The sequence below is a fragment of the Larus michahellis genome, chromosome Z, assembly GCF_964199755.1.
Source record: "Larus michahellis chromosome Z, bLarMic1.1, whole genome shotgun sequence".
NCBI lineage: Eukaryota > Metazoa > Chordata > Aves > Charadriiformes > Laridae > Larus > Larus michahellis.
In genome coordinates, this window is record NC_133930.1 from 13,385,576 (window position 1) to 13,412,321 (window position 26,746).

At 40.7% G+C, this 26,746-nt stretch overlaps 1 protein-coding gene across 1 annotated transcript; it reads right to left on the reverse strand.

Moving 5' to 3' along the window:
* Positions 1 to 7,762: 7,762 nt before the first annotated feature.
* C1QTNF3 (C1q and TNF related 3) lies at positions 7,763 to 25,844 on the reverse strand. The gene is made up of 6 exons (XM_074570367.1): positions 25,452 to 25,844; positions 20,318 to 20,429; positions 17,514 to 17,668; positions 13,104 to 13,233; positions 11,505 to 11,604; positions 7,763 to 9,800 (listed from the first exon to the last, which is right to left on the reverse strand). The coding sequence occupies exons 1-6, from the start codon at positions 25,737 to 25,739 to the stop codon at positions 9,641 to 9,643; spliced, it is 945 nt and encodes a 314-aa protein (XP_074426468.1). The 5' UTR covers positions 25,740 to 25,844; the 3' UTR covers positions 7,763 to 9,640.
* Positions 25,845 to 26,746: the final 902 nt, after the last annotated feature.

Below are 26,746 nucleotides of genomic sequence, written 5' to 3' on the forward strand. Positions count from 1 at the left end.
CACGGGCACATCAGCCTCCACAGGTCACTCTGCAGCATATTAGATGACAAAACATGTGTTTTTTTCCCCAAATGTGCCTCTAAACTAGGCTGTCTGGTGCTGTTGCTCCTGCCACAGCGGCAGCAGCCTCTCCCAGAGGGGCAGAGAGCCCCGCTGGTGTAGCCATGCCTCAGGTTGACCTGCTAATAGTCGGGGACAGGGCTGCTCATGGAAAGTGTGACACAGGGATTTTAAACGCATATAAATTTTTAATCAAGATGTCCATGCTTGCAGGTCATCCATGTGGAGCTGGTTAGCTTGGCGGTGCCACAAAGGGACGACCATCGCCATGGAGGCCGTCAGCCCCACAGCCGTCTGCCAGCCAGGAGCATCCTGGAGCTTCAGACAGAAAAGTCTCCTCTCTGCCTGCCGCTTCCACCGCTTCCCCCGCACAGAGCGCAGTGGCTTGTGTGTGGTTAAATCAGATCCAGTTTAATAAAGCTCGCATTCATGCACAGTCGCTCTTCTAACGCAGCCTGCCAGAAAAGCGGCCACGTCTGACTGGAGGCCATGGTTATTCTGTTTTTGTTTAGGCTGCTCACATCCATCCAGGGGAGGTGATGAAAGAGGCATTGGATTGACACAGCTTTTCAAACTTAGGTCCTGCTCACAGTATTTCAGGTTACTGCATATGAGGCAGAGCAGAGACGCCCTTACAGTCAATTCCATGCTCATTTTATTTATTTCTTTAAATTAGTTGGGCTATGAAAATGTGTAAAGGCTGCAAATATGAATGCAGAATTTGTTCTAACTGCAGTACTAGACAGAAGAGGTCTATTGCCAGAATACCCTTTATTTTCCAGGCAGATACTTGGTCCTATAATATGGGCATTGATCGTATCCAATGCTATGCTGCCACCCACAAGAAATGGTAGAAAGAAAAACATGTGCATTCTCATGCAAATGAAGCTGGCTTGTTTTGCATGTTCCATACACTATTCCATATGAAGGTTTGTTTCCACAGTTACCATTGTGTTACTGGGACACTGTATTTCTTTAAATGATCCTGTTTCATTTGTCCCCTCTTACCTTCGGGTCTCAGCGTTTGTGTTGAGTAGGAACAGGCAATTTCTGTTGCATCGCCTTCTTTCGTTTCACCTGATGCTTTTCAGTTTATCACATCCAAATAACACCATAATCACATGCTGGATAATGCCTGGGGTTTGCTATGGTTTAAGCGAATAGCCCTTTGCACCTGCTTTTTTGCTGTCATCCACCATTACTACGGGTACTCTGTGGCAGAAATATTTGAGTCAGGACCCTGTTAAATGATTTCAGTTTCAGGGAGGTAAGGGCGTTATTTTATAAGCATTAAATCCACTTTGATAAAATGGATTTTAACAAGAAATAAACAGGTGTGAGAGATAAACAGATATTCTAATTAATCAAGAGATGAGGCTAATGATCTGAATCCAGCAAACTCTCCTGAAGCAGCAAGCTGGCCAGCAGAAAATAAATGTTAAAAACATGGAGCCGTCCCCTAGCATTGGCTTGCAGTAAAAACAGTGAAGTGCTTATATGTGCAATACCATTTAATATGCACCATTAATATGCAGCAGCAAGTAGGTGGCTGTATGAATTCAGTGCTGCAGAGGCAATGGGTGTAGGAAAGGAGGCTGTTTTGAGGTTGAAACTCCAGTGTGGGTGGCAGGACGGAGGGTTGTGTTTCACACCTTGTCAGACTGCTTTCGTGAGGTTGATTAAATTACGTCAGAGAATTGCTATCTGTGTCGTCCTGTGAAATGTATATAATTCCTGTACTGACATCAGTGTATTCCACAGTCAGTGTTTAAAAAATGAAATGATATATACTGTGTGTTATATCAACATTTCTTGCAGAGGTACAGGCACTTCTGTGCTACAGGCTGGCCACACTGCTTGCCAGACTTCTACAGTTTGTATCAGATTTGTTGTTTACAGTTAATCTTACTTTTCAGCCCTTTGGAAAAATACCAAGCCAGGAATGTGAAGTTATAGCTGTACACAAAACCTTGATACGCCCCTTTTATGTGTATATTTTTTACAATTTGGTCCATCTTAATACATGGTTAAAGAGAGACTGGTATCAGTAAAGTTTATATTGTTTTTGTTAAATGAAAAAGCAAGAAGTGCTCACATCTCATAATATTTCAAATCTTGATAATTATAATTGCCTAAACATGCAAGTTGTAGGTCTCTACTTGGGGTGAAACTTCTTTAGTCAATTCAAAGATACCTGCATTAATCTGAAATTGAGAACTTCATGGATTCTCATGAAATTTATGGTGGTATTTTTATTTCCCAAGTTTATCAGAGCTTTCAAGCATGGATGCTTTGTCCTGAAGCCTGCATTTATGCCTTGCCTGAATAAAAGCAGTGCTCCATTCATAACACTTCCTGGTGTCCACAAAGACGGTGTAGGTCATAGTCCACATTTCTGACCTCTGTGCTGTTGTGACACACTGTCCCTGGTACAAAACAATTGTCAAATGCAGCAGATGAATCTCTGCAATTTCAATAGGTTCTTTAGCTTGGAGCATCTCTTTGCCTTTCTGTGTTTCTCTGCCTCTGTGTGAGTGTGGACTTGCACATTATTGCTCATTCTCTTAACTGTACATCCCACCATACACCAGAAAAAAGCTCCACAGTGAATCTGTCCCGAGACAGATACATCCGTCTAAAGTAGCTGTGAATTCATGCTGCTTGAGAATCTGGCTATGTCTGCCTGAGATTATGAATTATAGATTTAGGAATGAAAGCTCAGTCTCATACACAGGAAGTAATTGTATAAGATGCCTTGTGCTGCTTCATTAAAATTGACATATCCTAGAAAAACCACTTTGTGAGTCCAGTCAGTTATTGGGGTGATGGTCTGGCCTTGCTGCAGTGAACAAGCTTTACCATTAACTTTCACAGTGTCAGAAGTTTGCCCCCTGATACTCTGTTAAAGTAGGACAACACGTTACTGGTGCCTGTGATGGTGATTTCTGTACTTTGGACCTTTACCCTTGTACCTGAACCAAAATACTCATCTTTTATTTCCTTTGAGTCAAAGCTTATGGTATTACTGTGCTTCCATGATTTAGATGAAGAGACTGGCAAGTAGCTTTATATAGCTAATCTTTATATTGGCTAATCAGTAGAAAATAAATATTTTCCTACGAGTTTATTATTAACTGCTGTTGTAGGGACTGGAAACTGTAGGCAAGGGTTATTCCCAGATTTTGTTTGCCTGGATACAAAGCTTCAGCTGTGTGCTGGGCACCACACATACTACCGCTTGGCCATCCTGCCCTAACTTATTTCCAGCCAGCCATTCCTGCGGGATAATGTTGTCCACCACGTTCATGAAGGACGATTTCTTCTGCATTACTAGTGCGATGCATCAATAAGCCTTTGTTTTTACGAACTGTTCCCACCACCTTGCCCATGAGCCATTTATTTGTGCCTTAGCTATGACATACCTAATTCATGTTCCTTACTTTGCATGCCTTTGATAATTTGAGAAAGCAAACATGGACCATTCTGAGAAGAAGGTAGTCTTGGAGGGAAGAAAGCATTGATCTGAAGTGGTGCAGTATCTGAAAGATTTTATTCAAAACAATTATAGTCTTTTCTAGTTTAAAAGATAAAACAGGGGACAAATTAAATTCCAACCGGCACTTTCAGCTGCAGACCAGGACTTTTCACATGGCAGAATAGCATAAACTCTGAATTCCCATCTCCTGGCCTGAAGTTCCAGTCCTTACGGACTTCACACAGAATCACAGAATGGTTCAGGTTAGAAGGGACCTTAAAGCTCATCTAGTTCCAATCCCCTGTCCTGGGCAGGGACACCTCCCACCAGACCAGGCTGCTCAAAGCCCCATCCAGCCTGGCCTTGAACACCTCCAGGGATGGGGCATCCACAGCTTCCCTGGGCAACCTGTTCCAGTGCCTCACCACCCTCACAGTAAAGAATTTCTTCCTGCTATCCAATCTAAATCTACCCTCTTTCAGTTTGAAGCCATTACCCTGTGTCCTATCACTGCACTCCCTGATAAAAGAGTCCCTCCCCATCCTTCCTGTAGGCCCCCTTCAGGTACTGGAAGGCCACTATAAGGTCTCCCTGGAGCCTTCTCTTCTCCAGGCTGAACAACCCCAGCTCTCTCAGCCTGTCCTGATAGCAGAGGTGCTCCAGCCCTCTGATCATCTTCGTGGCCCTCCTCTGGACCTGTTCCAACAGGACCATGTCCTTCCTGGACTCTCATCGACTTTAGTGTGCTGTGGGAGCCTGGAGTGGTTTTCTTTCAAAGAATTGCTAAGACTGAAAAATGAAGCTCTTAGAAACATAGGGAATGCTAAAATGAAGGTTGCTGCTATTAATTTATTTCCTCTCTACTTACATATTAGTATGCTGTATTTTGTATAGTAAAGACGCTTCATCAGCTGTACATTCGGATGAAGTTACTGGATGAAACTGTTTTATATTCATCTCTTGCTATCCCATTCCACTATTTGGCCCATGCTTTATGCAGCAATCATCATATAATTGCTGCTGGATGAGGCCAAGACGTAACACGTGACTATATGATGGGAAGAACATACTGAGACTTATTCACAGGAGGCAGGAACTAAGATGTCAAGGATGATTTTAGCACGGGTGTTTCCATTCTTGGTGTTGTAACAATGTGATTCTTTTAAAACATTTATTTTTATGGGTTTTTCACATCTGCTGGATTGTTTTCAGAAGAGCAGACGGATAAAACTCCATTTGTGCAATTTTTCACCAGTTGTTAATGCAAGAATTCTCTTTGTTAATAAAAGCCTGCATCACATGGCTTTTATTATTCTGTGGATGTGTTTGTGGAGGATGCCCTGCCCTATTTCAAGTGTTGATGTACAATATTGATCCTCTCCCATGGTCATCTTTATAGTCTTCAAATCTATATGCTGATTTCATCAATATAGGGGCAGAAAAGAGTGACCTAGCCAGTCACTCCTGTTGGTACGAATTTGTAATGTCAAGAAGCCAGCATAGTCTCTTCCCACACCTATTGTCGATCCTTGTTCGGCCTGCAAGGTGATCAGGGATGATGTACACAGTAGTGAACTAAACAGCAATAGGAATGTCCATGTCTGGTAATTGCTGAATTGTAGTGTTGCATTACCAAAATTGATGGGTTATACAACTATGTGAGCAGAACAGTCCTGAGAATGCCTTTAGCCCATGACAAGGAGCTATCTCTGCAGCTTTTTTTGAGTACTACTTGAAAGTTATCAGAAGCCAAGGATCAGTTTTGCAAGCAGACACCCTGCTATGGAGGCTGAGAGAGTTTAGTTAACAATAACATAGTCAGATGATAACTCTGGGCCAGAGAGCAGAGTCTGTCACTGTTCTGGTTTTTAGTATCAGTTTAAGCAGAGAGCAGGGGGATGAGGGGTGGGAAGTATGGCTGTTCTCTGCTGCTACTCCTGTGCTGCATAATTCCCTTAAGGAAGCTATTTGATAATGAAAATTAACATGGCACTGCAGATGCTCTAACTCCTCCTAGGACTGTGTGGTTTGGCCCAAAGACTAAAGGAGCTGTCGCCCTTTGTTATAAGAGGAAACCTGGTCATACTAAGAAGTGTGTATTGTATTGAGTTCTTTTAATTTATGGAGATAGTTTCCAGAGTTTGTGTCTTTCCTCACTGGCATCCAAGTATGACACCCAGAGTGGAGCACTGCCTTTCGTAATTCCTTTTGTTACCTCAGACTTTTAAATCCAAACTGCTCACTGTCAGTTTTTATTTCCTTTGGTTGCTGAAGCAGAACTGATGGCAAAATGGAGAAATTTTGCTACTGATTCACCAAAATGAAGAACTGTGTGCCTTTTCACACACCGCTCAGCAACTCCCTGCATGTTTTGTCCTTGTGTGATTTTTTTGTTTCTGAGCACAAAACGTCATTTAAATATTGTGAGCTCAGTAGGAAAAAATACAGTTTTAATAAAAAAAAACAGTTTTATTAAAAACTTCTTCAGAAAGCAGTAGGGTGTAGTATAGGAAACTCAATGCAAAATTTCATGGGAAAGAAGAAAGATCTGACTGAAGAGTGGGTTCCTTATTTTCCCTTTAGCAAACTGTTACTTTCTTTAAAGCCCTCCCTTTGGCTCACAAGGTTTTCAGGGGATGGAGGCTGCAAACTGTTGTCAGTCTAAATTGCTTCCTCAGAATCAACTCGGTCACCCTCAGGCCATGGACTAGCCTCTGAAACTAAAATCATAGATGGATTTTTTTTTCAAGGATTTCTAATTAGATTTAACTGAGCTGCTTTCCACTTTCTTTAAACGCCGCTGGTGAAACTGGGACCCAGACCTATGATGTTTTCCTTCCATTAGGTTTCATTCTAGTTCATGTTTTTCTCCCACAGATGTTGTGTTTTACCTCTGCCAAGGGGGGGTCCATCCAGCATCTCTCAAGTGGCACACAGCCCCATTTTGCAAAATGCAGCCCTTAGTGCTCCTAACAGAGCTGGGGATGGGACCTGTGATTTTGCAAGGGCGTCGTGGGGAAGGACAGCGTTCCCTGGGTCTCAGGGGAAGGGAGGACCGAGAGTGGGGGCTGGTGTTCCACACAGAGCAGAGCTCAGCTCGTCTCTGTGTGAGGCAGTGTTTTCTCATGCTAGGATGCCAGCTCTTACCACAGAGGCAGAGTATCACCTGCTCAAGCCGCAGCTCCATGGCAGGCAGGGGCTTGCAGCTCTTGACAAGTTTTGGTTGAATCTGGGAGCTCATGAAGTGGGAGAGGGAGATAGAGACGCAGCTTAGCAAAGGTGAGAAACCATTAGGTAGACTCCAAATTGCATCTTTTGCATTTACAGAAGGTTTCTCACTCATAACACAAATTCCAAGATACCACCTATTTTATAACAGAGGACAAAAGTCTCTGACAGCAGACATTTTGTCTTGAGCATCTACTAAGCAAGAGGCTTTCAGTTATCATCAGCAATGGAAAGGTGACTACATTTCATAAACATTTCTGAGAAAAAAACATACATTCCACATGACTTACTGAATATAAAACGTCGTAATTTTGAGGAACAGGAACACACACACACACAGATTTTACATCAGCTGCTATATTTTGAAAGATCTTTGAAATTCATATGCAAGTTAACAATTTATTTATAAGGTATTACAACACTCAGTCATCAGAGATTGTATGCAATAACTTTGCGGAGACAAGACTGTGGAGATTTCATACAAAAACTAGGAAGTTTCAACCTTGATGTAAAAAACCTCTTAGCTTTAACCTTGGAACGGGGACCCCGGTGCTGTTGGTTTGTTAGAAGCTTTTGTGGTGATTCTTAGTTGTTTTCCACTCTTAGCAGGCCAAGTTGCATAAAACTTGTGAAAACAACATAAAATGAGAATGGCAAAACTTGGCTTTCTTTTATGTCATGGCCATTACGAGACATAATGTAAAGGAGCTTAAAATGAGTGTAATAGTTTCTAAAGTGCTTTATTGTGATCAAAATGGATTAAAATGTCCATGCCATGCCATAAAGGAAAGTTAAGTCCCCGAAGGAAACCTTAAGGATTTAAATTTTATATGTATATATATACATGTAAAATAAATGTATTTTGACCCTTAGTGCTGACTTTCTCCCATTCAGTAGCAAAATGACTGCTTAGAAAAGACATATTAAGAATACATCTCCGTGGTCTCCAAATGGTAAGGTCCTTGGTAAATATAGATACGAACAAACCAGTGTAGTTTTATGACTATTAATCTTTATTGGATAAATGTATGTGTTACAAAGTAAGCAAACATTCCTAACACAACAAGAACTAGTACTTTTTTTTCAAGATTTTTCCTACTGTGAACATTAGCTTATGATGCCATATATCTCATACAACTTGTGCACTTATTCCAAAAGAATAACATTGTCTGATTACCTGGTTGGATGGGTTTTCGTTTGAAGACACACCAGAATTTTACTAAAATGCTTATTAAAATAACATCATCTCAGGTTTTGAAAACCTATATGGTGCAAACCTGACCCAAGTTCATAAAGAAACAACAAAACTCGTCGGATGACAGTTCATTAAAGCTAATATTTTCAGTGGTTGATGCATAAAACGAAAAAATCACAAGTCATAATCATCAAGTATCAACATGCATTTTTCATCGTAAGACGTGGTTTACATACACTAGGAACGTGTACAAGGACATACAAATTCATAGGGCAAATTTTTATTCATTTGCTCTATGCTTGTGCTACTGGTATCTGTATCCGGTATAGAAGAATTTCAAATAAATGTTTTCCTAACCCCGCCTGCTTGTTATACATTAATGGCAGATACTGTCAGGTTAAAATGTAATGTCTGTTAAAATGTAATTTATATTTCATTAGCTTGTGTGTGGAGAGCCAGAATGTGCAGAAGATAGATTCAAACAGTATTGTCTTAATATATTTGGTGCTGATTCAGATGAAAAGAAAATAGCAAGGCAGGATTTCAGGTACCCAATTTTTGAAAAGCCGGTGGCAAATATTAATGCTGAAGAATGGCCTGGTTTACTGTGACCAGAACTTCTGAGCCAGCCAGCGTTTGCTTTCACCAGTTAAATATTGAACTGGGTTAGCTGCTGCTTTGCCAGGCTGCAGTGTCCTTTCCTGAAATATTGGTTCTTGGAAGGCTGCTAGGAAAACTGTATCAACAACTTCACCGTTAAGTAAATATGCAATATTAAAAGGTGCATCCTTCTAAGAGAGCTCCCAAATCCACGAAGTGTGTGTTTCTCTATTTGTGCTGTTGGCGTATCCCCACTTCTCCAACATACATACCTCTGCATAAACACCTTGCATTCAGTTCCATGAGGTTTTAACAGTTTGAAGGCTAGGAAGAAACATTGCAGTTCCCCTGTCTGATCCCCTCCCTGCACACTGCAGGCTACGTTACCTTAGCTTCAAGCTGCTACTAAGGCAAGAATTACTGGCACTCTTTTTCAAGAGAGAGAGTGCGAGCATAAATATGTGCTAAAAATCTATGCAAAAATGACATCAAATACATCTTCAGAGGTTTGAGATGGGAATGCAATAAACCTGAATCCTTGACATCTTTATTTTCACATTTTTAATTCTATTTGTAAAGTTCATTCTAGTCCAGTAAAAACTTCTTCCTTTAAATTTGGTATCAGCTGAGCCTACTTATAATTCATTCAGGCTTGTTTCTGTGATGCACACTTAAATGAACGGGTAATAAGAACTGAATAAATGAGCAGAAAAGCATGAATCAATTGTTCAATTCCTGACATATACTTAACTAAAGTATATTTACAGACAAAATAGACTTTACTCCGTGAACTGCTCTCTAGATTATTTAAATGCCTTTTTCTTTGTTTTCAGTCCCTTTGGAGAAGAAAGCAATAGCAACATTAAATGATTCACTAGATACAACCCATCTTCCATAAATCTGTGTGTCAACTACCCAATGTATTTAGCTCATCTCTGATACACAAATAGCAACGCATTGCATCAAAACAAGCCTTCTTGATCTTTCAATGTTGTAATGCTATTCCACAGTCCGGAGAAAAATACCAGTTCCAAAAAAGAAGTTTCCCCAGGTAAACATCTATTGGTTTTTGCTTTCTTTTTTTACTTGGTTTCAAAAAGAAGAAACCCAGCAAATGTAGAGAAGCGTTGATGGTCCCCGTGGAGGGCTCCATTTCCCATTCGCAGCCAAACTTCATCTCCCTTGGCAAGTTTTAGCACTGCACTGTTTCCTGAAGTGTCTGCTTTCCCTTTTGATTCATAGCTGAGGATGAATATTTTAACAAGTCAGCTTTTTGTTTCTCATCAATTATCAAGCAAACAACTTTAAAAAAAAAAAGAATCCAAGAAAGCACATTGTTATCCTGAGCAAAACTTCCTTGAAAGGCTTGCCAACATATTTTCAGCTTTACGAGGAAGTGTTGACATCTTTCTCCATTTGATCTCCTAGTCAAATTTTGCACCTTACCTAATTGCATCATTTCATTCCTTTCTGAAATTCTGGGAGTTTAACTTTTGCATTTTTTTTCCAGGGCACAGGAACAAATTTGTTTTTTGAAATAAAACTCTGCTCATTCATCGCAACACTCCAGATTTCCTGTGATGCTCTTTTCCCCTTGGATTCGTCCCAGCTAATTTTAAATGCCTCCAGGTCAGGAGTCTCAAGTGAGATTAGCCGTTGTGCTCCTGGCACATGCAGTGGGCAGAGACAGGCAGCTCACTGCGTCCTGAGGCCTTTTGTTGGAATGTAGATATGTTTGATGTGGGCTAACCTGCTGGCTTAGCATGAGTCTTGGTTCACTTTCTTCCAACTGTTGCCTTTTCTGACATCAGTGCGTCAAGGGGAAAAAGAAAAGGGCCCTTTTCTTTTGCAGGAAAGATCTACTGGGAGTGAAGCACCCTTTGGTGGTGCTTCAGGTTCAGGCTGTGGAAAAACCTTGACAGCTTAAAAGAACCATAGAATTGCCTGGGTTGGAAGGGACCTTTCAGATCATTGAGTCCAACCATCAACATAACTCTGACAAAAAACATCACTAAACCATGTCTCTGAACAGCACATCTACCTGTCTTTTAAATACATCCAGGGATGACGATTCCACCACTTCCCTGGGCAGCCTGCTCCAATGCTTGATAACCCTTTTGGTGTAGAAATTTTTTCTAATATCCAATTTAAACCTACCCTGGTGCAACTTGAGGCCATTTTCTCTTGTCCTGTTGCTTGTTGCTTAAGTGAACCTGCTAAAATGACAGCTTAAATGAATCTGCTATCATCTAAGTGCCTAAAATCCAGTGTGATCAACCTAAGCTTTTGTGTCTGTTTATTCAGGCTTAGGAGAGAAGCATTAGACCCCTGGTTGGTATTAAAGAAATAATAGATTTTTCCAAACACATTGTTTTTTCAGATACCCATCTGGCTACAAGCTTGTTGACCTGGTCCTTATAGAAGTTGATAAGCTAGAAGTAAATCCTATTCTCAATGATCCTCCAGATAAAATAAAAAGTTCAGAAACCTTTTTTTTCTAAGTGTGCTAATGATGACAAAGCCAGTAAATGGAGGACCTTTGCTTCTTACTTATCCTTACTGCTGCAGTTTAAATGCTCTCCACCTTTAAAGTAAATTGCTCTCCCCTTAATCTTTAACAAGACTGTTACGAGTATGACAGACAAAATGAGGATAAAGATAACGTTTTAGCAGAATGACAGCATGTTACCACTGGACTCCAACCCTGACTTGCAGTGCTAATTCCTTTCCCCTGAGCTTTGAGGAACTTGTGATCAAGGCTAAATTTTAGGTCCGGGATCTGTGGCAGGTATGGTCCAAATCTGCAAGTTGAGGAGGGTGAAATGCAATCGTTTTTCTTTGTTGATTATTTTACCCTACAGAATTTCTTCTTCTTGAAATGTGAACAAGCTGTCACATCTGTGCAAACATGTCTTTTGCGTTAATATAGCCTGGCCCTTCACTTACCTATATAAGCTGAAAACAGTATTACCATTATGCATCAGGTACACATACACTTCCTCCACATCTTCATGTTTCATCATATTGAAGGTGAAGAAATACACCCCTGAAAAGATTACCAAATACAATGTGTTTACTTCATAGAGGGAGGTAGTCATGCTACAGACTTGTGCTTCTTGCTTAGAAAACAAAGTAGCTGAGGCCAGAATTACCTTCCAGTTGTCAGTGGGTATATTGCTTCTGCTTATAGTGTGCCAAAATCTGATTCATTTTTATTCTGCATATGGCAGGGGCTAAGCCACATGCTGTTCTAGGGAAATGACTGTATTTGAACATGGCAGGACTGCTCATCCCTTCCTTCTCACCCAAAGGGAAATTCCCAGAGGCTGAGTGTAGTGACCTCTCTCTCACCTCTTTTCCTTACCTTCTTGCTCCTGCCCTCTCCCAAAAGGGCAGCCTCCAGGCCAGCCAGGGCTCAGCCTCAGGGGCTGTCAGACAGCCAGCATCTCGCCCAGGTCAGGCAGGGCATGAGTGGCTTTAGCAGCACCCACTGCAGCTCACCTGTCCGTACCACACCCTGAATAATGCAGACACAGCCACCGCTTCCTCTTCTTGCACAACACACCCTTACCATCACCCTTTTTCTTTTTAGCTCTTTCTCTGTCTGAGAGGCACCAACAATGTTGTCAGTACAACCATGTTAGGTGTCATGAGCTCTACAAGGCTCCCCCAGGTAAGAAGACCAGCTCCTGGTTCCTGAACGGTAATCTATGGCACTGACCCTGCAATGGGAGCTTGGAGTTTGCATGAAAGTCATTAAATCATTGTGGGTCAAAGTTTATGGACATCCACATACACACTAACCTCAAAAGGAAGCAGCTATGAGGACACACGCCCCCAGCTGTCAGTAAGTTGTGCTACAGCAAGCTTGGAGGGCCTGACTTTTGTTTATTTTAATACCATTTACCTTAGCAGTGAGTAAATGAATGGCAGGGTGAGAACGACCAAGTGAAGGAAGGTGGTTTCAGACTTTGCTTAGACATGGTTTTAGTTATGGCCCTGCCTCCCCCATCTTCTATTGTTCTTCCTGCGCCACAGCTGTGTAAGATGGGGGATTGATGCAGCTGAAAAATAACTCAGGAAAAAAAGTAATGCCTCATTTCCAGCCACACATCCATTGCAGGCCAGCTCACAGCTGAACTGGCATGAGGGAAGATGGGAATGAAGAGAGTGACTGGAGGCAGGAGGCAGAGGAGCGAGCTGTGAAGATGCTGCTGCTGCAACATCAAGGCCACGGTTATCTCATCACTGTGGCTGAAGGGCTAAAGGTCTCAAAGCAGATAGATAGTTCTGCTCCCTCCCCAGCTCTGGCCATGCCTCTTCCTCCCACCTTTGTGCCAAGCACTAGTCGCGCTGGCTGGCAAGCCCTCTCTTGGCTTGCTTGGTTTCCAATTTAATTTTTCTTGAAAGTACGTGGCAAGAGCTATGCTGAGTGAGCCTCATCAGTGCCTTCTGCAAAGGCAGTGAACTAGTTTCTCATCATTATTGACCACACTTCTCCCTGTAGCTCCCAGAATTGCATTATTTTGTTTAGCAAACACTCACCATTCACTGGAGCACCAAATCTCCCAGTCATGACATCGAAAAAATTCCCAACATTGGTTTCGACACTGCTGAAGATGATCCCACTGTTCTGGTTGCTGAAGTGAGTAGCCATGGAAGCCATGAATGCGACCTGGAAAAATAGGTTCTTATTCAGGTAGTCGTTCACAAAATGCACACGTGTAGAGGAATCAGCTACAGATTTTTTTTACTGTATTTGCGGTCTGTTTATTTTCCCGACAGAGATGTTCTTCTAGGGCCTGCTCCAGGGCCATTAAACACCAGTAACAAAACTCCCATTGAATGAAACTGGAAGAGGACTAGGCTTCTTACATTCAATTGGGCTATTCATGACTGTAAAAGTAAGTGTATGGGCAAGTGTTCGCAGGTCAGGACCTTCGTTTGGGATTTTATTTACTTTCAAGTCTCTCTAGAATGATGAAACGGAAAACTGGTACTGAAAACTTGATGGCGTTTCCGACAAGAGTGATTTAATTAGTTTTTATATATTCCCCAATGCATTTAGATTGGATATTGCTTTTAACTGAATGTGTGTAATAAATAAATAATGCTTGGTAAAATCCATGCACATTAGTGTTTCTTGCTAACTACCTTCAGAGATACATTAAGCATTTTTATTAGAGGTCCTCTAGAAGTGCAGTTGCTGGGACTCAACATTCAGTGCTTTTTCTCTTACCAGTTGCCTGGTATCCTCAGTCATGACAATTAGAGGGTGGTGGAGACCAAAAGAGGAAACTAAGTGTAAACTGTTCTTCAACTTTGTGTTAACACTTCTTGCAGTGAGATGTATTGGCCGTGGAAGATGTTTTGTAGGAGACAGTGCAAAACCTCCCACATTGGACAACTGAAGTTACCCTCATCTTGCAGGGGCAGGGAAGGGGGAATCCCTTAGCTCTGAGCCTGTGATCCCCCCATCTGACTGTCAGTAAGCTGGGCACTGGCAGAATTGCTGCACCTGGGTGCCACACAGTCAAGTCGTGACTTGGCATTTTATCTCTATCTCTTAACTTCTGAAATGAGAAGCGTTCAATTACACTTTTTACTGCCCCTCAACAAAAAAAGGACATTTTTCATGAGATTCCAGCTATACTAGTATTAAAAGAAAACACTCCAAACTTCTTTTGATTTCATCTCCAAATGAGAACAAAACCAAAAGAGGCAAAATCAAATGCAAGTCCATGTCCAACAATGGAAATCATTAGCCACCTGCCCAGTAATCTGAGGAGCTCCAGATGTGAGCTGAAAGCTTGGGCTGATTTTCCTTATCCCTGCGTGGATGCATTTTCTGTGACAAAAAATTGTTAACTTCTTGCTTCTCAGCCAGGATCACATCAAAGTTCATCATGTGTTAAAGGAAAGCAGCTGCAATGGCAGCTTGATGGAATTTATTGCTTTTTGTCTAGATTCCATTTCACATTCTCTATGACCCCAAGCTACTTTTCTTGGGTTGATCAGAAGAGTTGAAAAAGACGTCCCTTCTCCCTAGGTCTCATTTTGAAATAGCAGATGAACATAGACACGCCAAGTTTTTCAAAATAATCCTGTACTTAAAACAGTAATGTATTCACAAGTATTTTCTCCTCCACCTGCCCCTGCTCTAAAAATCTTAAGTGTAACGCTAACAAGGAATGGTATGCTTTACTCTGTAAAGAATTTTTAAACACATCTGTTAAAAACAGTGATGGAATTTTACTTTAAGATAGGTATTGCAATATGAACCTTTGTTGTTCATCTTCTTTCATTGTTCAGTTTTTAATTAAGTTACTACCACTATCTTTATGTAAGAAAAATATGCTGATAGCTTATTTTAAAATTGCAAAAGGATTAATGTCGAATGTAATTGCAACAAATATGTTTTTAAGATATTCAGCTATAATGTTAATTACGATCAATTCTTTAAGAATACGTCTAAAATAGTTCTCCTTTATTACAAAAGTCTAGTAATTTTGGAAAGTATTTTAATTGTTAATTTTATTTTGTGCAATTATCCCATCTTCATGCAACCTAGGGTGGAGAATTCAAACATAAACGATGACAAGAAATCAAAAGCCATTTTCCCATACTCCACACTTAGGTTGTACCGTTGATTTTGCTGTTAATTTGCATGCCTTTTGTGAGGATATAAAGGCATATATAAATGACTGTTATTGGGAAACAGTATTGTTCTGCTAAAAGTTGTAGATGTGTAAATAAATCAGAACTTCAGTCTCCCCCGTAGTCAGAGTGTTTGGATGTGGGATTTCTTTTTGTACATGTTTGCTGTGTCCCATTTTTTCTCTTCTGTGTTGAACTGGGTTTAGGGGGTACAAATCAGATCAAGACTAAGGCACTTCCATTAAAGTGTGTACGTGTGAGTGAGGATGTAAACCCCCTTATAGTTTCTGGAGATCTATATACTCTGTGGTGGCTGAAGTTGCATTTGCCCCAAAGCAGCCAGTGACTGTCAGATTGAGTTGCTCTTCTAGATCCTCAGTGATTGTAATGGGAGCCTAGATGCTTCCCTCACATGTAGGCTGTCTGACTCCAGTCACTTGCCCACAGAAATGCACCTAGTGCCGTCTGAAGTGCTTTAGGATCCCACGACACAGGGCTGGCTGATCCGACCTACAGAAGCCCCTTCCAGAATGGCAGCTGGAGACCAGGAGGGATACACCTCAAAGGCTTGCCATTCACCTAAATCTTGCCTTTTATGAAATTCAATAAGGGCAAATGTAGGGTGCTGCACCTGTGGGGGAATAACCCCATGCACCAGTAGAGGTTGGGGGCTGACCTGCTGGAGAGCAGCTCAGGTGAAAGAGACCTGGGAGTCCTGGTGGACAACAGGATGGCCATGAGCTAGTAATGTGCCCTTGTGGCCAAAAAGGCCAATGGCATCCTGGGGTGCATCAAGAAGAGTGTGGCCAGCAGGTCGAGGGAGGTCATCCTCCCCCTCTACTCTGCCCTGGTGAGGCTGCACCTGGAGTACTGTGTCCCGTTCTGGGCTCCCCGGTTCAAGAAGGACAGGGAACTGATGGAGATGGTGCAGCAGAGAGCTACCAAGATGATTAGGGGACTCAAACACCTCTCTTACGAAGAAAGGCTGAGGGATTTGGGTCTCTTCAGTCTGCAAAAAAGACGACTGAGGGGGTATCTTATCAACACTTACAAATACTTAAAGGGTGGGTGTCAGGAGGATGGGGCCAGGCTCTTTTCAGTGGTGCCCAGCAACAGGACAAGAGGTAATGGACACAAACTTGAGCATAGGAGGTTCCACCTAAACATGAGGAGGAACTTCTTTACTTTGAGGGTGGCAGAGCCCTGGCACAGGCTGCCCAGAGACGTGGTGGAGTCTCCAACTCTGGAGACATTCAAAACCCGCCTGGACGTGTTCCTGTGCAACCTGCTCTGGGTGACCCTGCTCTGGCAGGGGGTTGGACTAGATGATCTCCAGAGGTCCCTTCCAACCCTATGATTCTATGATTCTATGAGATAGTCAAGTCAAGTCTTCCTGCTATTTCAGATGAACCACTGCAATATACAGTGTGGGCAACTCTTAAATCGCCTTTGCCACAGCAACCAAGGGTCTTAGTTAGGCAAGTCCCATTTACTTTTAGTTGCCTTAAGAACAGGACTACACCACATCTCCACTCTACTGTAGATATAGATATACGCAAGCTCTTGGCCCTCTGCCAGATTCCTGTGATATGAAAAAGCTCTTAGGCAAAAGCTATGGGACTATGCCAACACAGTGTTGAGCCCAAACAAATATACCCCATCCCTCAGTAGAGCTTATCAGATCAGGCTTGAAACCATGTTTTAATACTCATCTGGCTTTTGGGTGATTCATTCACAGGCAGAACCTACATGCTTCTCAACATATTTAAGGTATCTAGACATGCAAAAACTACTGAGGCGTATTTTTCAAAACCAGAGGACTTCTGTCTGCACTCAGAGGCTTTGACCCCATACTTTGAGGAGTTGGGTACATATGCTTCTGAGAATCTCCCAAAGTCTGACTGACCTGAGAGGCACGGGCCAGAGTGACTCCTTTACTCTTTTTATATCCTGTAGGAAGCGTAGTTAGGTATGTGATAAAGCTTTATAGAAAAATGATAGTCCCCACTATTCTCCTTTAACGACCCAGATACTGGCTTTCTGCCCTAAAAGTGAACTATATATGTTTCTTCTTTATCAGCTGGATTCTTACTGTAAAGAAAGACTAATCCCTGATGTCTTTCTTTCCCAGGAAGATCTGGCAGAGCACATTTGTCAGTCATGACAAGGGCTACATATGTCTCTGACTGTATTAAATTACAGGGGGATTTGCTTCTTAAGTAGTTAGGTGCTGTTTTTCAGAGAAGAAAACCATAACCTGAGAACTGATGCAGCCAACACAAGCCAGAGATTTTGTACCTGTAGCTCTGGGGGAATCCCAGGGTAACCCTTCTCGCCTTTGGGTCCATGATGGCCACGCTCTCCCCTTGGTCCCATATCTCCTTTGTCTCCTTTCTCACCTTTGGCTCCTTCCTGGCCAGTTGCGCCATTATTTCCATTGTTTCCATGATTTCCTTAAAGGAAACAGAGCTTTCTGTTTAACTTAAATACTTTCATGTAATGGGTTTTAAAACAGATAACTGTTAAACTCTTTTTCCACCCGTTTGCAACACATGGACTTTTCAATACCATAAACCCCAGGCTGAGCTGTGACGGATAAGAAACAGCTGTATGGTTAAGCTGAAGGTGACGGTTTTGATGAGCAAGTTTCCAGAAGAATGTAGATTGACGTTTAAGAGTTAACCCTCATGCTATCTTGGTGTTGCTGCATAAAGTGCCGATGTCTCAAGTCATTGCATTGTTGGGGAGTTGTGCAAGGACAAGACCTCAGTGGACGTGAGGCTCAAGGAAAGCGAAAGCCACTGCCTGTTGACACATACCAGGTAGCATGCGTAAGCACTCTTGCTTTTCCTTTTGTGTAAAAACTTTTTTCCTGATATTTTAGGTTAATTAGGATAGGGTAAGATAATTTTGAATAATGTTTTGCTATCTTTAAAACATGTGGACACAAAGGAAAGAATGGCTGCAGACTTAAACTAGCCAAATGACCCGTCTGTGCCAAACCCAAGAGAGTGTGCATTCTCAGGGTGCTGGTTAGCTTCAAGGGGTCGATTGACTGTATGTTCCTAAATTTAAAGAAAGACAAAAATTTTATAATGAAGCTTTTCTGAGATGGTTTCTTGTAAAAGAGGTCATTATAAAAACATATTCCTTCATCTGCAGTATTACTTACTTTCTGATGTTTACTGAGGAAATTTACTCAGCAAATGTCAATGCGACTGACAAAATTTTGGAGTTGGCTAGAATCACTGAGCAATTATTATGCATACCTGAAGCAAAAACCTGACCTTTCAATTAATTACTCAGGGGATTAATTAGTGTCATCATTGTTCTAAGTCTTCCTGAACTGAAATTAGATTCTTTGCCACTCTGCTTGTTCTCTGATTAGTCACTGTGGTTATGAATTTACAAGAATGGTGGTGTTTGAGGTCAAGTCTAATGATTAAGTGATTCTTCAGAGTTTTTGTATAGAGAAAAAAAATTCACTTCAAACAAGGAAGCTAAATGGTGGAAGAAATTAAGCAAACTTGTTTGGGTAGAGAAATCGATAACTCTTAAAAATAACAAGAATGTTTACTCTTGTAAAGTATAGCCAGAAGAAAAGTACAGCCAAAGTGAAGCCAGAACTACTTCTCTACCAGTTCAGAACAGAAGTCTGCGAGCGACATTTGATTCAATCAAGGGAAAAGCAGCTGTTGTCGTTCCCCCGACGGGCACAGTGATACGAAATGCAGCAGATGAAGGAGAGAGAGAAATTACAAGGTGCAGAAGGTGGCTGTCGGCCGTATGTTTGTGGCATCCTGCGGTGACAAGAAGGTGTGACTGAGATACATCCTCGCATCAGGAAAGGGCAAAGCTGGGGCTGGGCTGTGCCCCAGTAGGTCCACTGCAGCCTTGAACGTGTGGGCCTCATTCAAAATTGTGTCCCACTTCTAAGAAGCCAACAGTTTATTACTATGTAATGCAATATTTCTGCACAAGAGGCCTCACCATTAGACTTTTCTTTCTTCTGTAATGGTCAGTAGTATTTTTATAAAGGTTGATGCATGAATATCTTACATCAGGCTAATACCAAATACACCTATGACCTTATTTTGCTGAATACCCAAAATATGTTGAAGTAACAATTTATTTTAATATTTTGCTAGCTGAAGGTAGTTAGTGAAACACTTCATTCACTCAGATTTAACTTCATAACAGACAGATTTAACTGTTACTGCAAACTGTTTCTACCAAAAATCACTACATTAATTTTTTTGTGTGTGTGTCGTTATGTCATGTCTGTTACTGTCAGTACATTTGTGAGACAGAAGGATTATGAAATTGCATTTTTACTGTGATAACAGAAGACGTAAGCTTTTGAAGATGAGATAAATCTGCCAGTCAGTGACATGTTCGTTTACATTATACATCTGCTTTAGGAACCGTGATTTTCAAGTCCCTGAAGGTAGCTGCTGTAACAAACCTACACCAAAATGCAACTAACTATCTTTTTCCCTTCTCTAGGCTCTTCTTTTTCCACACCAGTTATCAGATAGAAGTATACCCCTTTCTTGTGTATCCTGTTCTTCTGTGTGCATTTCTAATGGAAAAAAAAAAAAAGGTACTTTTTATTATGGAAGAAAAGAAGAAGGAAGGAAAAGAAGGCATTTCTACGACAGAACAGAAGCATGTGTGTCTGTGTAAAATATTGGCTAGCAGTATGCTAGATGAAAAAAAGCTACTGAATACAGTACACAATAGCGTAGCCAGATATTCAAAGGTAACCGTAATAATCAACTCCAGGGAACAAGTTCTTCCAACTTTAATGGAGGCTTCATGCTGCTTTGAGAGACCAATTTGCCGTAGAAATGTAATGAGATTACTTTTAGCATGAATTTGTGAAAGTTGAATTTTAATAATAAATGCGTTTTCACTGGAAAAGACTTTAGAGTCTAACTGAAAATCTCTGAAAATCTCCCCAGAAGTTACAGGAAGATCTTGCTTCTGAATCTGTCCCCAAATACTGATGTTTGGACCATTCTCTGATATTTCATAGAACAGCCTGTAATTTATAGCCTGTAATTAGACTGATCAAAAAATCAATTAAACTTCATCTTTACCTGGCATCCCAGGGGGCCCAGGAGGTCCTGGGGGCCCTTGGTAGAGTCGAACTCCAAAGTCACCACGGCAGCAGGAACTACAGTCTGGATTCTGCGGTCCGGTTTGTGGGGGCTAAGTGCACAAAAATAAGCTTTAAATAGCTCATTCACGGAGGGCATCAATCATATGCATGTCGGTTACAGGGTCTTCATTATATATTCTCTGTTTATATATTTGCTAAGTTTTCAAAACTCTTCTTATCTGGCCTGAAATCTCCCATATTTGGGTTGCCCCTGAAGATGTTATTTTTGGAAGATTTAAGGAAATAGCTCATCAAGTGTTCTAAGAGCTGTATGAGTATTAAAAAAAAACAACTTGTCCTGTCAAATAATGAGGGGTTTGAAAATAAAATAATACCAAGTAATGAAAGTTAGATGGATATTTCAGTTAGGTTCGTATCCTGCTTTTCACTGATCCCACGTTTCAGCTGAACTTTCTTGACAAACAAGCCTATGTACAACGAGTGGTAGGACACAAGGGACTTCATTGACCTTCAGCAATGAAGTATCCTCCACTAAACATGAATAAAACTGTGTTGGACCACCCAAAGGAGATGTTAAAATGTGCCCATGCAGCATATTCCTGTTCATGGCCCCAGCCTTGCATATTTACGACCTACTGAAGTTGGGAGAACCTAAAAAAGTGCCAAGACACATGACAAAAATTTGAACTGACCACAACCACCTGGTGTTATGGACGTTTGATTATTTGTAGTTGTGGGTTTGTAACGATGAAAATCTGTTACTGAAACTATGAATATGCTGAAACTAATATAGCAGCATAAACAAACTAATGAGTTTATTATACACAGCTCAGCTACTATAATAATAGTTCTGTTTCAGTGCTTTGCTTTCCCAAATTATTGTATTTATACTAATGGAGTCTCATTCAATCCTGGCTGGATTTCATAACTAGCCTGTTGCGATGATTTAGCCCTCGCAAATCTTCTGATTGGTCAGCCAAGGTAGAGGTCCATGGTTTGATTTTATTTCTCTACCTCCTTCTCATTTCTAATTCTTTGTTTCTTTTTGCCTACAATTCTTTGCTATTATCCGGAGGTGCAAATCTGCAGTTCTCAAATTCTGGCGGGGGGATAGTTACACCAGTCTGACTGCTACATTTCTCTAATCATTCTACTGTTTGTTTTCCTTCCCTTTCTTTTCACTTGTCTTTATTGTCCTTGCTTAATGCAGACCTATTGGTTTAACAGCAGCAAACCAGCCTCTGGTGGGATGGGAGCTGCCAAATGAGATGTGGTGTATTCCTGCCCTCAGGGTCATCAGCTGGCTTGATCTGAAACACTAAAGACTCTGCCCACGTTTTGAACAATACCAAGCACACCCCCAGACATTAATTTTGAGAGACTTGGGACTTCATGTTTATGGATACAGAAAACCCCGTTCATATCATCAAAATACTGCAACTCCTCCAGTGGTACAGACACATGCCCTCTCCAGCTGGAACCACAGCCAGTGGAGCTACCATGGGAATAAAGGCTGACCAGGCAGCTCAACAATTATGCTTCATATTCAAAGAGTTATGGAAATGTTAAGACTTGACAGTGGGCAGAGGGCTTTATACTTCTGGGGTTTTGGTCAATGCTATGCTTTTTACCATATTCCTTGATAAGGTCTATATTTTATGAGAAAAATGAGTTCTGCCTCTTGGACTGTTTGTTCCTAGAGAACCTGTTTGTATCTTTCTTGCTGTTTTATCTCTCCCGGTTGTTAGGAAGAACATAACTGACAATCACCAGATATACAGTTTAAAGCTTTCCTAATATGAGGGAAGAAGTAGCCCTAGTTTTGGCTCATTTTCAGTCCTTGAAGGGAACAAAGTACAAGAGGGGCTGGAATGGTGCAAGCATTTTGCACCACCTGAAATGCTAATGTTGAGTGTTGCACTGAGATCAAAATCTCCATCTCTTTTTTGATAGTGCTCCATATTCATATTAAATGAGAAGGCAAACTGTGTATGTATTTGTCAAGAGCAAATAAGTCATATCAGTCTAGAAATATCCGAAGACATAGAACTGTGGGTTACAGGTAAGGGAAGGCATGACTCCAGTAAAATGGATGGTATGTGAGACCCTCTCTATGCAGGTAAGGTTTGAGTTTTTTCCCAATTCACTGAAATCCTGAATGACGTTATTAGCTAACCAGCTATGTTATCATAAAACAGATTCTAGTGCTGGTCATAACCAAATGCTGTTTGACATTGTTACCTCTCAAAAAGCTCAGCAGGTTATTACACGTGAAATGAGGCAAGTCCTGCCAGCCTGGTTGTATGAGAACACTTCCACTGACTTCAAAATAACTACTTATGCAAGTCATAAAGTAGTATTAACTTATTATCTTTACTAATCCTTTGACTGGGAGGGAAAAAAGTGTTCACAGTTGGCTGCTAAGAACAATGAATATTCAGGATAACTCTTTTAATCTCTAAAAACAGAGAATTTCATGAAGAGTACGTTTAAAGGAAAAACCTGTTCCTAAAGTAAAATTACACTCAAATGGGACAAAGGGATTAATGACGATCTACTTGCCAAAGGTGTCCTATGCAGCCATTTGTACATAAATTTTATCACACAATGAATCTTTGGCATTGCTCTCTGAACATGAATATGATTTAGGAGCTTGTGAAATGCATCTGTCACTTTGATTTCCTAATACAGATAGAAAACTGGAAATATTTCTGAGGCTGTTTGCTGAATTTCCTGATTTAGTATGTAGGAGGCAGTCATAGGCAACAGATAGTCTATAAAATTCCCTTAACTTAAAGGTGTGAACAAACCATAACTGGAGACCCAGCCCTTTTCCACTTCCTTTTTAATTTTATGGGTTTCTGTTATATTGTCTAAGACAATGCAGGAGACAAGCATTGTACATCCACTATTCTTGGCTCCCGTTCTGAATGCAAAATAACATGTCTCTGTGGGCACTAAGGCCCCTTTTTTACCAAAGAATTAAACAAACCAAAATTGCAAAAATGAGGGTGAAACACCATCAGGTTGAGGGGTACTTGAAGGTTCTCAAAGAGCAACCTCAAAAGAAAGAATGTGTCTGGCATGGCTTTCCCCAGGCACTAGGAGTTCTTGTGCTTCAGAAATGCACATTATATTTTACATAAGTTACTAATAGCCTGAAAACTGGCCTTGTACCCAGTGCAGCAAAACCAAATGCTGTTGTTTCTATTCCATAACAAGGAATGGGACTGTTAAAACCCTTTAGCAAGAGGGTGAAATTCTCCAGCCAGAGCTAAGACAAGTAAGAAACTAGGGACTTAGGGGTGAAACAGCTTTCAGATATCTCAAGGGGAAGAGAAAAGTTTTTTACATGAACTAAAACATGTCTGTGCCACCTTCATTCCTCCTCTGCCTCGAAAACCCTGGAGTCTAGAGATGGAAAATACCTATTGTGTCAGCCACACTGTGATGGATTATCCCTGTCAAGCATCTGCTAGTGCTCCATTTCATTTCAGTAAGCCAAAAATTGCATCATTTCCCCAGCAAAGATTGCTTCTTAGAGCAGGTCTGGCAGGTAAATGACTGCCATCAGCTGTACTCAGACTCGCTGGGCTCAGTTTTAATGTCACAACCTCTTTCCCCAGCAGATAACTCCAAACATGTTGGATTAAACTCTCTGATGAGAGACACATGCACCCCAAACACAGCGACACTTTCTGAGAGGGACAGCTTGACCCCTAAAAGAGTGGTAATTTTGTATTCAATCCTGCATTATTGGAAATTATATTGAGTTAAAGGGGAATCTTCTTTAAGTACCAATAACACACAGTCTGTAGCATGCAGCTGCACAATTCTCTCTGCAGTAAAAAGGTACACATACACTAGCTGGCTCATTGGACTATGTGCCTGATGGTTTACACTGTTTATATACTGCAAATGCAATTTAACATACCTACAGTTAAATATCTATTTTGCTGAGTGCACTGGAGGAACGTATAACTCCTGCCCAAGAAATATGAAATGCAAAGCACTATACAATTTAAAACCAGGGAATATAGTGGTATATTAAACCTATTCCCATACTTGGATATGTTTCAGTTCTTCAAGCCTAGGACAGGATTAAAATCAAATCTCCCCTCTGCTAATCATGAAGTAGGTTATTATTCAACACTTGTCTGCATGTCCATGATTTTTGGAATTCAAAATATCATAGTATGATCTGAAAGAGCTTTAAAGCACAAATGATGAAATGTGAACTATACAGGACTCAAACATTTGTATCAGCAATAGGAAAAAACCACTCATGTTCTTGTTTCTGAAAACATTAATCAACGAAAACTTTGAGTGGAATTTTGTTTTGCCTAGTGCTAGAAAAAGCTTCATCTTCTGCCCTTCAGATTTTTCCCTTTAAATTGAACTGCAATATTTTATGTATAATCAAATGATGCCATTTTCCCTTTGCTGTGAGCTAATGACTATAATATCTAAAATGCCATATAAAAGGTATAAAAAGATTCCCAGTTTAAAATGCAGATACTAGGGATGATTTAGAGTTTCATTTCGAGTCTTTTTTCCTCTGAAACTGTCAAGTTGATCTATATTGTTGAATTTACTTATTACATTAGTATCTCTTTTTTATAAGCTATGGCTTAGAATAAACTTTTTGAACACTCAGACTTTCATTGTTTGTCTCAAGCTCAAAAGAATATACTCTATATACATCATTTTCAAGTAAAGTTATTCTCTGCTAATTGAATCTTTCCAAATACCATTATAAATCCTGTAATTTTCCTTCACATTCAAATGAGTTAACAGAATCTAAAACTTCAATATATTAAATAAGTATTACCTTGAAATAATTAGGAGACTGTATATCAGAACATATGATTGCACAGGATCACAGTTTCAGCAAAACAAAGGGCTGCTGTCTATGTTGAAACCCGTGTCCCCAACCACTGCTGGTTCTACCAGCTCATTAAAAGATCCTATAAAGCAACCCAGCAGGATACAGACCAATACACAGCTTTAATAAAAATAATTTCATAAATATATCACTAATACTCTTAGCAAAAAAAAAAAAAAAATCTCATTAGCTTTAAATATATCTTTAGAAGATTAATTCAGAGTACCTGGACTCTATCTGAGGTAGTCAGTTCTACATCATCTACCTCTGGTCTCAGGACTTTTTGGTCTGTAGAAGTGCTATTATCAACAGTCCACTCTATAAGTTGACTCCGCTGTTTCAATATTTCCCTGCTTCTGGAACCTTTATGGCCAGTCTGGTGGTGACTTTGCAATACTTTGGCCACTGGTTTATAAGATCTTCTGCTCACCTCCATGTATTCATCTTGACACAGGCAAAATGGAAGAAAAAATAAAGCCAGTAGATGCCAACTGATGAAATCCTTCTCTGCCATGTTATTCAAAATAAATTTTCAGGAGTCCAGCAAATGCCTTGCAGAAGTAGAACTTCTTTGCTGCACCAGGAGTTATGTGGTCCTTTCAGCTTTTCCACTAGTAAGCCTGGCACTGAGACCAGTACCAGGTTTTATATGGTTGCGTGCAATAAATAAAACTGAAAATGCCAAAGTGACAGGATCCTTCATCCAAAATCAGTCATGCTCCTTTAAACAAACCAGGCATTATTCACCACTTCACCACCACAAGGAAAATTGATTTGTATGCTGGAAATGACCACAGCATTTAACGGACTCCCGTGGTTCCTATTTGGGGGCATTAAAAAATGTAGCACCTTTTCTTTGGCATGTTTTTGTTTAAGTGTGAAAAAATGTGATGGAAATGGAGAACATGTGGCTAATGGTTTACGCTCCTTGATTAGACATGGAAAGGCTGTGAATTCACACTCTTAAATGTCTTTTGGACACAGTCACCTTCCTTATTTGCCAGGAAATTCACACACACAACTGCGTCAGCCCAGTCCGAAAAATCCTTCCAAGAGCAATTAGGAAACAAAAGCACAAGAGGAACTTTTGCATATGATCCTGACCCAATGGCTGTTTCTGACTATGCTTTTCATTCACTAAAAGAAAAATATTGAATTTCTGTCAGTTGGCCAACGGTGGAAGGAGACTGAGTAAGTAGCTCTGAAAAACTGGGTTGAATCCAGATTCACAGAGCCCCGTTTCTCAGCATTAGTTCAACCTACTCAGTCAGGCAATATTTTTTCCCTTGAGTTCCCAGTGTTTTGCTAAATGCAACTGCCAAACCAAGTTTCATGTCTTCGCTGCCAAGTAAATATAAATGTACTGGGGGCTTATTTCAGACTAAAAGAATCGAATTATATATGTATGATAATATCCATATTATATTTTTTTGAACCACCCACTAGTATCCTCTAGAAAGCCACAGATGCAGAATGCAGCTCTGTAAATGCATCCACATACACATGCACACCCAGCCTTTC

Bases quoted from the DNA above. Each gene is read 5' to 3' on its own strand.
- C1QTNF3 (XM_074570367.1), bottom strand. From the start codon at position 25,739: ATGGCAGAGAAGGATTTCATCAGTTGGCATCTACTGGCTTTATTTTTT. The intron at 20,430-25,451 runs GTACTCTGAATT...TTGTGCACTTAG, and splicing joins CTACCTCAGATAGAGTCCAG to CCCCCACAAACCGGACCGCA. The intron at 9,801-11,504 runs GTAAGTGAAGGG...ATTCATCCTCAG, and splicing joins ACTGTTTTCAGCTTATATAG to CTATGAATCAAAAGGGAAAG.